This window comes from Acromyrmex echinatior, chromosome 14 (genome assembly GCF_024713525.1).
Source record: "Acromyrmex echinatior isolate Ae372 chromosome 14, ASM2471352v2, whole genome shotgun sequence".
Classification (NCBI taxonomy): domain Eukaryota; kingdom Metazoa; phylum Arthropoda; class Insecta; order Hymenoptera; family Formicidae; genus Acromyrmex; species Acromyrmex echinatior.
Genome location: NC_141865.1, coordinates 7,723,404 through 7,738,274, shown reverse-complemented (window position 1 = coordinate 7,738,274; position 14,871 = coordinate 7,723,404). Strand labels below are relative to the sequence as shown.

Below are 14,871 nucleotides of genomic sequence, written 5' to 3'. Positions count from 1 at the left end.
GTATCTTCGAGATTTATTTCTCCTGAATTGGCAAATCATTTCTGGCACATAATAGGAGTTCGGTTATGACATTTTTTTCGTATACAGTACATATCTTTTTTTTAATTAGTCTTGTTTTTACAAAAATAAAAAAGCATTATGCACTGAAGAATTATATTCTTTTTCATTTTCAAACTGCAAAAATTGCAAAAATTGTTAATTTATGCGTTGATATTATCTTTCAGAATGTATATTACATTTCATATGTTTGATAGTAATTACTAATCAGTGATTAGAAAAATACTTGAACACCACCTACCAGGAAAAATCTTATAGTCCCAATCAATAAATGCAGATTAATAATAAACTGATCGCAATTTTTATAATTCGCGCAATTATGCGACAATCGTCGCAATTATGCGTCACTTACTACGTTTGGCCTTGTGACAACATAAATGGCGCGTACAGTCGCGACAATTGCTTTGTGGAATGCGAAAAGGTCAAAGGGAATTATACAGCGACTGAACGGAATCAAAAGTTTCTTGGAAAAAGACGAGGGAATCGCAACCTACGACATAAAAATTTCGTGAGGTATAAGCGTCACAGTGGAAAACCGTTGGGAAAAAAAGTTTCGGAACCTCGTTCGAGCGAGGTCGAAAAAGTTTATTTGCAACACGCGATTCCAGTGACTTTATTTTCACGAATTGCTTGTGATTCATTGGAAAGGTAAATTACGTACAAACATGAATTCACGATATTAAAAGAGCGAAATTTGCATGTAGAACAGTTAATTTTCTTTCTGCCTTTTAAAAATAAAGGGGACTATAATCAGTCGTAATTAATAGTAATTACAAAAATATGTTGCATTTTTTTCTTTTGACAGACTTAAATAATTTATGGACTTACACAAGGGGGACTTACAGAAGACGCTTGCCGCTCCTTCCCCTTCTAAATTTTAACAAGGAGAACCAATTAAATTATGAAAACTATTTTTACGACGACAAGTTAAACGCTCATTGATCAATGCATAGCTCATGCGTTATTAATAAGAAAGTTTGTTGAAGAAAAATCCTCAAATCCTCCACTGTACAGAAAGAAAAAACAGTTTTGCTGAAGAATATAAAAATTTAGTTAAACAGATCTGAAAATAATTTTGTTGGGTTATCAAAATAATTAGGTATGTAAAAAAGTTTTAACATTCCAACAACAAGTTTGAGCATCCTACGTTTATTTTAATTTCAAACAAAATTATTTTCAAATTTTTAATTAAGTTTTTGTATACTTCAACAAAACTATTTTTTCTTGGAGGAGGATTTTGAACTCCTCCACAAATCCTCCTCCCCTGGATACACCAATGATCAATACAGCCGAATAATTAGTGCGGTTGTTTATCACTTTAACTACTACGAGGAAATTGCTAACCTGTAATTACGCCACGCGTCAATTTAGCGCGACTGCCAGTCAGTAGTCCTGATCTAATGACAAAAGACAGGAATTCCGCGCTATCAAACGGAAGGAGAAATTTGGTTGACATGAAGGATTCTGTGTGCTGCGAGAGAGAGAGAGAGAGAGAGAGAGAGAGAGAGAGAGAGAGAGAGAGAGAGAGAGAGAGAGAGAGAGAGAACGAATGAATCGAGCTTGCTAATTCCCCACGTCCGTTGGGTGGACTACATAATATGACGCGAAGTCGAGCAGTAGCTGTTCCCTGCACCGATTTAACGCAATGCCCTTTATCCGCGATCATTGTAGCCAGAAGTGAAACCACAAGGACGGACTCTTGTCGCGCGATCGATACGATCTCAGGACGGGGCGTCGTCGTTGGAGCTTGTTTATTGCCCAACTGCCACGGAAATTACGAAGCTACAATTACAAATTAGTGTACAGTTGATTTGCCAAACAAGTAGCAACATGCTGACGGCGTAAGCCGCAACTGCAGACCGGATTTAACTAGATAGACTTTGGTTTGTATCGTATAGGATTTAATGCAGCTGATTTCGCAGTATTTTCCACTGGACATTAGAGGTATAAACGCAAAGAGTGAATTTTATAAGTAAATCAAATATATTTTTAGGACATCGCAATTAATTTGAACAAAATAACAATAAAAATAGCTTTTGAATTACGTCAATATAGTTGGAAAAATGTATTTCTCTATTACTTTTAATAAATATTTTCTAGATATATATTTTTGTGTTGAAAATTCTAATGAGATATTCACATGAAATATTACACTGTAAAAAAAATATAAAAACTATATAAATAATAAATATATAAAAATATACAATTTGTAGCATAAATATGTAAAATCGTACGTTTTTATAACATGATATATATATATACATATATCATAATATAATAATATATTACGTAATATGTTATAATAGCATTTTTATATTCGTACATTAATAACAGCTTAAGAAAATTTATACGTAGTTCATTGGCGAATTTATACGTAAATATTTTTACAAACTTAACTCTAATTGTAAATTTACTTTTAATTCAAATTGTATAAAGAAGAATAATTTTATTTGTAAATTGTGACTTTACGTGAATAAATATATGTACCTTTAATAGTAACAGATCTCAAAATTACCTATTATAATTGTTATAATTTCACATGTAATTTTTTTATAGTGCGTGTTTTAATGTTCTATCATTTCGCGATAAGAAAAATCTTTTTTTGATTAAATGAATACGAAGAAATTGTGATTACCGCGAATTTTCCCAGTTAAGTTTATTCTTGAGCGACGAGATTAAGAACGTTTAAGGACGGCCGTCATTGAGATTAATTCTCTTAGCTCATAATTAAGATTAGGTTCCCTTTATTACAAGAAATTTAAACGGAGATTAAACCGTCGGCGTCCGCTTACCTGTCTCGCAACTGAATCTCGATTACGTCCTATGTAATTCTCAAGTATCTGGATTAAGAGGTAAAACAGTCGCTACCTCTTTACATACTCATAGCTCTTGATAATTTCAATAATATTAGATATATTACGTAGCCAATAATCGTTGCATCAAAACGCTAATAAAATTCATTAACGTTTGCAAAAATATGAAGTCTAAATTCGTACGTTGATTTTTTTTAAATTTAGTGTTAATGATGTTCTAAAATTTTAATTTTAATTTAATTATCGCAATTATATTTTATTTAATATTTTAACTGTTATGACACTCATATTTGAATGATAAAAGTTGCATAAAATTTGCAACTTCTAATACATTTTCAATATATTTCATACTGACATATGATATTTCTTTTTGCAGTAAACGTTCTCAAAGACTAATGGAGACATTGTTTTCTTGTCATTTATTTACAATAACTATTGCAAAATGCTCTTTTATGCAGCAGCAACATCGGTAGCTTTAATTAATGATTATCTATAAATCTGGATACTGCAGAATATATCTATTGTAAAGAGAAACATCTCTGCCGCGCGTACTCCATCCCCGATATCGCATCTCGCTTCATTTTATCCATCTTCTTATCTCCCTTGTTTACCTCTATTTACGGAACCGAGAGACGAGGCAGAAGCGGCGATAATAATTTCGTGCCACGAATAGGGAAACGGCGAAACTTTTGATCGACGGCGGGCCCACGCGGCCACGCCACGCGCATCAACTTTTATTATTTATCGTTACTTTAAAGTCCGCGGTCGGTTTAGTCAGGGGTTTTACGGTTACCTTTAATGGCGCCCAGTGTAGAACTTTCGAAACGACTCTTTGCCTTCACCTCTTTATGCGGTGCACTTAGCACCGACCGAGCAACCCCTTTTCATGGGAAATCGATGGAAAACATATCAGGGCGGAGAGAATGGCGAAGGACACATCGCTGACACGATGCACGTGGCGGTGGAAGTTGTGATATAAGGTACCGTTGTCGTTTAGACTGGATACAAAGAGAAGCTGTTTTCTGTTTCAGCTCGGTGAGACGTTAAATCCTGAACTGCAGATCATCACCAGCGTGTTCAACAAGGTCATATATCGAGGTGAGTACAATACAATATGTCGCGGGAAGGGGTGGGGGGAGGGGGAAGCGTAAAATACTTTTCCTTTACTCTTTTCCTAAATCAAGCTGGAAATTCCATCGTCTTTGGCTCTCTATTGCGTAATATCACGTTCGCTTGTATGTCGTTCAACGACGTGATAACTTTTTTTTCTTTTAATTCCGCAATTCTATTGGATACTGGCGATAACTTTCCTTTTGCTTGTGGTGTTATATTTGACTGCTTTTTATGCTACATATCTTGAAATGATATTAAACAGTTTCAAACATTAGTGCTTGATATTTATTTGGATTTATTATACACAAGACGTTATTTGAGATTATTAATGTAACTATACTCAGTAAACAAGAAACATTTTGGTACATTTTAGCAACATTATAACAATGTTATAATGTTGCTGAAATGTTCCAAAATGTTTCTTACTTACTAAATATAGTTACATTAATGATCTCAAATAACGTCCTGTATAATAAATCCAAATAAATAGCAAGCATTAATGTTTGAAATTGTTTAATTGTTATTATTTTTTATTTTATGGTACGACACGAAAATGACTCATTATACTGTTCAATTTAATGTCAAATTATATCTACTTAAGTTGAATTATTTTTAATAATTTCTACATAGGTTGCTGCTATTTCTACTCAATATGTCGTTAATTTAATTAAAACAATAGAATTAAACAATTTAACTCAAGCAAATATATTAAATTTGATTCAAATTTAGATTATTATTTATTAAATAATCATTATCATTTACTGATAATGATTAGTTAATATAGACGTTGTGTACTTCGAATCTCATTACAGGATTGATTTACCAGTGCTCCTTTTATATTTAACAATGTAGAATCTAAACGTTTTTCACAGAATTTATAATTTATATTATTTTAACATTTTCACTAATATGGCCCGTTTGTAGTTTAGTGTTATTATTTAACTAGCATTAAAATCAAGTTTGACTCAGATTTGACAGATCCTTTAATTTTATTGTTGAATTTTGATCAATTGAACCTTTGCTTCTATATTAATTTAATTCTAATTCTTGCTACTTTATTATTAATTATATAAATAAATACAAATAATGTACGCTATCGTATTTCTGAGTAAATAACGTTATGATTGGCGAACAGCGTATTTACAAAAGTAAATCGCGCGTGTTGTGTTTAAACGTTGTTCCATTATTTCCTTAAACAATCAAAAATTTATGAACCATTTATGCAGGAAATACGTACTTAATTTTATTATGGAAAACTTGATTTTCGAAACAAGAATTCGAGAATAGTTTTAATTCATTTTACATTTTTGCAAAATTGCATCGGCATTTTAATGTTTTCAATGTCATTGAATGCATCTGGTACGTTATTGATGCCGGACGTATCAAGCGAGGTGTAATAATTATCTATTCGTGATCGCTCTCCCATTGGTGCTTTTTGTGGTGTACGTCGGGCGACGTAACGACAGACGACGTAACTATGCCGTATTGTGTCACCGGAACGTAAATCCTGAACAAGCTGTGCAGCAGCTCGATACTAATTTCCTACAATACCCTGGCTAAATGCATCATTGAAATCGTCTCGACATACTCCACATCGAAGAAATGTGATAGATATATGATGCCGTATATAAGAGATAGAACTTTGAAAAATAATGAGATTTGAATGTTTCATATAAAGCGAGAGAGAGAAATTGTCTTCAAAATCCCTACAAAAAATATCCCAAAAAAGAAAAAAGATATTTCTCTTCAGACCATTTTATAGAAATAGATCTACGATACTTGGCATTTTTCATGAACACATCGCTGCACGATGATATAAAAGTAACACATCATAAAATGAGTAACTTTTTTCAGTAAAGCACAGTAAAATATCTTGGATGTGTTAAAATGATTTCTGTTAAAACTGGTCGATTCAAGTCCTTAAAATTTTTCAATTTTTAATACATTCGAGTTAATTTAACTTAATGTGATAATGTTATTTGAATATTTTGTGTTAAAATTGATATCTAACATTTGTTAGTGTCAAAATAATACAATTTATATAAATACAGTTTAAATAAATGATCAAATAATATAAAAATATTGTATTCTAATACGTAAGTTTTAAGATAATCGAATAAAATGGGATCAGAGATATCCAAATATATTAGAGAGTCAAATGCAGAAGAAAGTTTGTTTGAACTATAAAAAGCGTTTAATATCAAAATTCTTAGCTCGTTCAAGTTTGCTTTAAAATTCTGAAAGACCATAATTAATCACTATCCTTTAAAAGACTAGTCTACGAAGAACGCGGTGCGGAATCCGGCATGCAGTTTCGCGTCGCGAATACATTGGGTACTCCCGGTAAATTTTGGATGGAAAGTTGACCGAATACTGCGGTCTGTTGGAGTAACCGCGGGTAATAAATAAAACGCCGTAGGGATGAGAAAAGAGTGTCGGTTTTGCCGGCGATACTCGGATGAAGCTTAGAGGGACGATGGCGGTGGCGGCTGTAGCGGATGGCACTCGAGTCGAGAGTGAAAAGTCGAGAGCGAGGCCTCTACGAGGAGGGAAAAGACGAAAGGGAAGGGGACGAAATGACTCTCTTAAGATAACGAGTCACTTCCTCGACCCACCGAGTATTCGCGCCAATGAACGCGTCGCCGTAGGATAGAATGAAAAGTACCCTTTTCTCTATAATCTTAAGTTGGTATTTGTAAAAACGACGAGTTACCATATTCAGTTGGATAAATATTGGATGTTATCTTTCCGGAGCTATTTCTAAATATATTTGATAACTCTTTTTCTCTTTTTCTCTCTCTTTCTCTCTTATATTTGTTAAAATACAATATATATTGTTGTACTAATCCAATTTGTAACTGAATAACTTTTCGAAAGACAATACCCTGAAAGTCATCCTTTTTAAAAAACTCGTATATATACAAATAATTATCGCAGAGATCGTTTGTATCATAATAGGAGGATTATAAATACGTGTTACATTGAGAATGACAAAAAGTAAAAGAAGTAGCAGTGAGTATGAATAACGAGGAAGCGTTTTAGTGGAAAGCAAGAGTAATGAAGAAAATGCGAACCGACGGTGTAAATTACTTACAGTAATGCTTTCCCGTGCATCGAAGTAAGCGAAACAATGCTACTAGACAAGTAGTTAATAAATTTCCGGCTTTCTAATTACCATAGAGTAATTAGTATATTAAAAAAAAAAGAATCATTGAATTCTGTCTTTCTTTTTTATAAGTAATTATTATTTAAATAGTAAATACTGTGTGTCACATGAAATATTGTATTTATCTACATCTCGACTTTGTCACAATCATGAATTTTGAGAGAGAGAGAGAAAGAGAGAGAGAGAAGACTCAATTCTCAATATTTAAGAGTGAGATTTTACTTTTTAAAGTAAGATTCACTTAAAAGTTTTATAGAATATCATTATATACGATTACTGCAATATTCACATAATATCACGCAAGTTATGGTTTACTGAACTGTGCTAAATGCTGAAAGCGGAAGAAAATTGTAGCGTTGTATCAAAGCACCGATAATACACGTGTTATTCATAAACGTGAATTGAGTCTGTAGGTACAGGGTGCGTTTATATCATCGCGATCCGTCCGCGATTTTTCATAACTTGTCTCGACGAATTAACACCCGTCAGAGCCTCGTTACGATATTAAAATTAAATGGATGGCGCGCATAATGGATTATAACGCTCGCGTCAAGAACGGTGCGAGCGCGATCCACCGTTTTGATGTATCGCGCCGCGACTTACGGACGCAAATTGCACCCGACGTAAAATCGAAATATGACTCCCTCTCCCACGCTCGCGCTTTCTTTCTCTCCCCTGCCTCTCTCCTCGCCCGCGGATTCCATCGGCGCAACGAACTTCCTCCCGCGATTTGCATCCGCGTATCCGCCGTCGAGAGAGCGCCGAGCAAGAAAGCGCGTCTCTCGTTCCTCCGTTCAACTTGCGTGGCATAATTCTGCAAATGCCACGGCTGGTTGCATTGCTCGACGAGGAAGAAAATAAACTTTACAGCCAAGTATTCTCGAGGGTGGCAGAGGGTGGGACGTACGCCGGCAAAGAGAAGGGTGGAAGGACCATCGATGCGCTTCCTCGGTGTGCTTCCTAGTAGGAGATTTCAGATACCCGCCCACCCACAGTCATTCCCCTTCAGTCGTGGATCCGTATAAGGGCGTTCGGTGTCTCGTCGGCTAAACGATTCGACCTGGAAGCGTGCCTGGCGCTTTTTACACGGTTAACACGATCAACGATGGACGGGCGACGGGGAAGAGAGGGATATGGGGTCGATTTACAAGGTACGGCGATGTCACATACTCCGGCCAGTCTGGTGTGTGCATAAATCTGTATGTACGCCCGGGCACGGCTATGTGTGTATTTTAATCAATACCCTGTTGACACCGCGACCAGGGAACATAAATCATAAGACAATGGAAAATGGCGCGCGGGGAGGAGGAGTTACAGCGGGATCTAAGTATTCCATTGTCGTGTACGTGCCGAGACAGGCATGTTGCATATACAGTGGCCCACAATAGTTCGCCTATGCCATCGTGAAATTTATTTAACTCAAGCCTTTCATCAGCTAAACATGTTTTTGTACAGAATGCTCGCGTGCAGGTTGCTCGCCAATGAACGAAACTGCGCGAAGTGACGTTTTAAAGGGATTTTTATTTAACGCGGGATTTAATATCGAGATTGTTCTTGAGTTATTAAAGATTGTGAAAGATATTTTTAACCTTTCGATGACATTCTTATTATGACATTGCTTTTTGTTAATAATGATACAAACATTATAAGCTACATTATGTAAAAATTAATCATTCATTTCTTGGGATCCAATTTTCCATATAATTAGTGTGGCATATAAAAAAAATGCGTCATATGAAAATAAATATTTAATATAAAAATTTCCATGCATGTTAAAAAAATTTGTTACATGCTGTTATTTTTATGCAAAAGTTTTACACATACCTGTGCGGTAAGTAAGTGAAACAAAATAACATGAGATGGCATCGAAGGATTAAGAATTTTATATTTAATTTTAAGAATTAAATTGAAGCGACAAATTATATGAAATTTCTTCGCGGTAGGCATAATATACATTAAGCAACACGTGTATTAATATGCAAAGTATTTAACAACTCAGATGTAAGATAAATATTTTAATAACATTTCTACGACAATACAATTGCGAGAAAGTAAGGACCTTTTTCATTTATCCGCACACAATGCCTATTGCGAAATTGATTTCACTCGGCATCATTAATAATAATGTCACACTGATGTCCCTGCCAAATCGATTTCGGGAGTAATGCGTTTTTAAACCTTGATCAATAATGCGTATGACGTAATTAACGGTGATTACGACTAGCGCAGATGGATTGGAAAAGCATGATGAAAAGTGTCAATGCGTCGAATATTTTTGAAACGTATCATTTATTCGCACGTAATTTTCATAAAACTAAATAAATTTTATATATATATCATAATTAGTAATTTTTATTATATAACTACATTTTTTAAATTGTTGCATCAAATTTACATTGAACGAATTGTTTAACAGGGTATGCCCATTACTTTGAATTTTATACAGTAATAATTTTCAGTCGATAAATGAGTATTCACACATATTTCATTACGCCCCTGTGATATATTTTAATATATCATGCCTGGAATATTTGGCAGGAATAAATGTAAATTGTTTTATAATTACGATGAGGAAAAAAAGAAAAGATAATTTTGAATTAACAGAGTCTATTTCTGACGTGTGAATATTGAAATGAATTTTTGTATAAAAATAAAGTCTTTAAGATTCGATTGGCTCAACGTTACTTTGATTTTAAGCGAGGCTTAAAACTCTTCCTATCTCAGTCTCTTTTTGGCTTTAAAACGAGATACATAGAGTTTTAAGTCTCGCTTAAAGTCAAAGTGACATTGGTGCAACTGGGCCTAAGAGGTCTGTCTGTGGTAGTCAAAGAGATTCTCCGTCTCTCTCCACGAAACATCTCAGACATCTATATTTACGATGTCAATTAGGCAGCTAATGAACACACGTAATTAGCACTAATGTATGTTTTCAATGTCCATATTATGGAACATCCTTCCTGCTTGTGATATCTTCATTTTCTTACTTCGTAATTATCATTGGTTTCCATGTGTGAGACCATATCGATCTATGAATTAAAACGCACTGATTTACACGATCGTCGTACATGAAAGGGATGCTTCTACGTTGCCAGTGTAGTAACCCAAATAACAAGGAAGTAAGCAAATGGGACGAAACCTCTAGTATACCGGAGGAATATTCGCAGCCTCACAGTGTACAGTAGTGTACACACACACATCCCTGGCCTTTACTCCGCGTGCATCCCCCGTTACAACCCTGCCGAGCTGTACGCCGCCCGGCGAATGCCTACGTATCTACGAAATGTAGATAATAGATGAAATATTTGCGCGGTATGCGTGGTATTAAACCGACACCCCTGAAATTGTATTTTATAGCTACCCCTGCCACCAACGGGCCCACTCGCGCAACCCCTTCAGAGTCCTGACTCTCCCCTCCGCTATCCCGATGTACCCAGGCTGCATGCCGGTCTTCTCCCTCTCCGCTCCCTCCCTCTCCTCTCTCTCTCTCTCTCTCTCTCTCTCTTTCCTTTGTGCACAGCTGCATCATATACACAACGTCGCAATACGGCAGGGTAGCAAAACCGCCCCTTTCTATCTCTCGACTATCTCACCCACCCTCCGCCACCTCCAGACGTGGCGTTTCGCCATATAACGAAACGCCAGAAACCAGTTTGCGGATCCGGCCGTCGGGAGGCGCGAGGTATCTCTCACCCAATGCGTTTCTATCTTTTGGGGGTTGCATCCCCCTTCGATGTGGCCCCGTCGCGTCGCGCCGCGAGCCAACGTTGCGTTTCTTCCTCTATTTTTCTTCTTCTCTTTCGCTTCTCCCGTGTCCCTACCCTACGCGCGATCTCCCTAGTCGATAGAAATATTTTCCGTGGCTACGAGGATTGGAGGTGGTGAATTTATCACGGTGACAGACCATCCTCTCTCACTCTACACCGAAAGAGCAATTCTCCTTTTTCGAGTTTTTTTTCCCTCTCGCAGCGAGGGCAACCGCGGATACAAGCTTTGTCGAAAATATCGAAAAAGGTGATTTTAAATATTATTTGACACCACGTGATTCTCGAAAAAAATAGGCTTTGATATACAGTCGACACTCCTATTATTCGCGGATTTGCTATTCGCGGTCGACATATTTGTGACTACATTTCTTTATTTGCGATAGATATTTCAATATTCGCAGATATAAATCATTCCACACGCGATTGCATTTTGATTATTGCTGTCTTTGTTCCAACAAGAGCATTTTTTTATTGATTACACAGAATTATAAAATTTTTTTTTATACTTAAAATAGATAATACGTACTGCACGATTTCATATAAAAAATATAAATTTGAAAATTTAGTTTTATTATCAGCTTTTGACGTCGATTCGTAACAACATTTGCTTTATATAAAAGTTTTATATTTTGTACGTTAAAACAATTTAGTCCGCTTTAGAAATTACACGAATGAATACTGCGAGTGTAGAAAAGAGCTAGGAACTTTATAAATATAAGAGAAAAGTACTTGAAAATTTGTGCATGCGATATTGATATAGTAAACATAATATATCATATATACTACTACTACATTACAAATGAAAATAATGGTGTCTTTTTTAGATTTTTTGTTTAAGTAAATTTATCTTGGAATATACTACCATACATTTAACCATTTCATATTCGTGAATTCTGTATTTGCGGCAGTTTTTGAATACATAACTTTGATCATATACACACATGATTATTTATACATAACTCCCACGAATAAGAGAACGTCGACTGTATTATAATGTAAGAAAAGAAGCGTAACATGTGCATAATGGTGGTAGCAATATTGGAAACAGCCAATCAAATTTGAATCCAAACGCACTTTCCATAGATATAATCATAAATTTGTTTTTTGTTTTTGTATTAGACTGCACTACAATTTTCCGTCTTACTTTTACAAATATATTTCAAATATATTTTATTTTAAGTGTACATTAATTCTTGAAAAAATAAATAAATAAATAAATAAACCTTATGATATAAAACTAAATATTTTTCAGTATAGGAATTTTGCCTGCAACAGATAAACAAATTTAAGATCAAATACACTTTTTAATACTACTTTCCAACAGCGCATCCAGAGGAATGCTACATTTGTCTTATTACATCATGAATTGTATTAAAAAAATTTTTTAATATTTATTTGAAGCGAGCGAAGTAAATGTTGTGAAGTGATTCTTGCAAAAATAAACTGGTTATATTAAAATCGCATTGCGCATTAACGCCATATCTTCCAGATTATAATTGACGCTCACAGATACCTACATGTATCGCAATGTTTAATTGATAAACTGTGTATGACACATTTTATAGCGGCATACATTACAAAATAATGTTATGATACGAAAATCATGTACATTGGTCGGCGCGGTGTAGCGTGGTTTTATACAGATGTTATTATTTATTGATACGTTGCTGCGCATCTCCGTAAAGCTCTCAAAACATATCGGAGCTGCTACATATCGAATATACTATGATGCTTACCTTGCCTTCAAATCGATTCGAGAGTATAGTTATAAATAAATATGCAGCAAATATTTAGGTTCAAGTTACCGGTTCTGCATACGTAAATAATGATAAATGTAATAAGTATCCAATAAAAAAAAATTGTGTTCGTAAGGAAAATATTCTCGCCCGTTATAAAAAAATACAAACAAATGGAGAAAAACAGAATTTTTTATTTTAATAATTGAATATTTTATTAATTTAACAGAAAAGAATTATTCGACAATTCTGGTTCAAAAACAAAAAAAAATTAATCAGACTTATTTAGTAATTCTGATAAGAATTCTGATTCGTTCTATTTTTTAATAGATACATTGAATGTACTAAATTTCTAATGCAACCAGATCCTTTTTCAGTGTAATGTTTAATTCAGCAACGAGCTTGCAACTCAACTATCACATATCTTAATTGAAAAGTCATTAAATTCACATGTCTTCATTTATTTTTAATTACTTAAATATTATGACTTTTATTAAATCCTTATATATATAGTCGTCGTGCATTTGTGCCGAGTTAGCGCTAATTGAGGGTAAACAGCAAAATGATCGTTTCGTCTCTTCTCCTCGCTCTCTCGGTCAGGATGATATAAGACAGAATAAACTGTTGGAGAGCTTGGCCGGTATCAAACCGAGAATTATTCACTCGGCAAACAGGAATCTCGTTTCGAGACATCGAGCGGCGACCTTAATGGACGAAGCGAAATCGACGAGTGTCTCATGTATCAAACAATACACACACACACACACACACACACACACACACATACACACACACACGTGTGTATACAGGATACATGTACGAGTCTATATGCTCGTGACGTGCGTCGAAGATGTTCTTATATTGGGATTATCGCCACTGTCATCATCATTATTCCGCCGGTGTGTGCAGGCGCCATTAGGCACGGTCAATTTTCCTAAGAGCACCTCACGTTATTCCCGACGATACTCGACTTCCACGCAACGAACCGGCCGCGTGTTATGCGTGTGACCCTCCATGGAAATATCTGCGACCGGCCACCCCGGCGCGGGCGGCCCGTTCGATAGCGGATAATGGTGCGTCGGCACGGATTTGCGTCGACCATGAATTATTAAACGAGGACGTGTTGTATCGCTTTTCATGCCAAAAATCGCTGTTTTTTCCACATGAGAAAAGAGAGACTCTGTGTTATTACACGAGGCGTTCAATAAATTGCGACGCGACTGGCGAAGAATGAGTTTCTCTCGAAAAGAAAACAAGAAATGTGAAACGAGTTATTTCAACCGGTTACACGCACACGTTGTTTATGAGAAAATACAAATTATTGATATGAGCGAGATGTATTTCTGTTTGCCCACATTTGATTAGATAGATATACACGCGAGAGTTAGAGTTTCGAGCGGGGGCTGTTCAAAAGATTAGCTCCAGGTGATCCTTATCGCAGGAATTCGATTTATCAAAAATTTATGAGGCACGTCGAAGGAGTCAAATTCTAAAAAAAGTCACGACGACGATGCAGCTTTTATCAAATCTCTCTGGAAAAATCCACTCCAATTTTTGTCAAAACGAGAATGCAGGAAAACGCGATAATTCCGGGGTCCGATAGATCTCCGCCCTCCTTACAGTGCGGCTCTCCACAATGCATAATACAACTGCGTTTTGCCTCGTTTAATCGCGCCTGTGTGCGCGAACGTATCAATAGCAGCAGCTCCCGCAGACGCTCGAAGCGCAGCGAAGCGATCTCGTAGCCGGCGGTCTTTTCTCAGGCTCGCTCTTCTCCCTTTCCCGGGGAAGGAGTTAATGCATTTCATTAATCACCAGGAGGACCCTTTCCACCCTCGCCCGTCCATCCCGTCGGTCCTTCTCCGTCTCGCCTCGTTGTTGCAGCACGAAGCAGTTGATACTTCCCCGTTCTTCGGCGCCCCGTTATTATTACTTGTCATCTCGCCGGATTTCTTTCTCCTCGCTCCCTTCCTCAAGCTCCATTTATCCCCCATCCGGTGCCTTGTATGCTGACCTCGTTCGTCCGGGAGAGGGAGATGAAATCAGGACGTGACGATGAAAATAAAACGCATACGCATGAGCGTGAGACACGGCCGATACATGTCGGCGTGGAAAGATAACGCCAAATGGCGAACGGGGGAGTAACATGGGGTGGTCTATACGACTTGGCGTCCTCTTCAAAAAGAACTTGACGGCTTCTTACTTTTTGCGCTCGGAGTTCC

The 14,871-nt window shown here is 36.3% G+C and overlaps 1 protein-coding gene across 2 annotated transcripts in view; it reads left to right on the top strand.

Annotated features, from left to right (window-relative positions):
- The window catches only part of CARPA (Carbonic anhydrase-related protein A), a 168,401-nt gene that overhangs the window by 143,283 nt on the left and 10,247 nt on the right, over nt 1-14,871 (top strand). For both annotated transcript variants that reach the window (XM_011066277.2, XM_011066279.2), the window contains exon 6: nt 3,902-3,968. In XM_011066277.2, the coding sequence (XP_011064579.1) occupies nt 3,902-3,968 (67 nt within the window). The remainder of the gene's footprint in view (nt 1-3,901; nt 3,969-14,871) is intronic.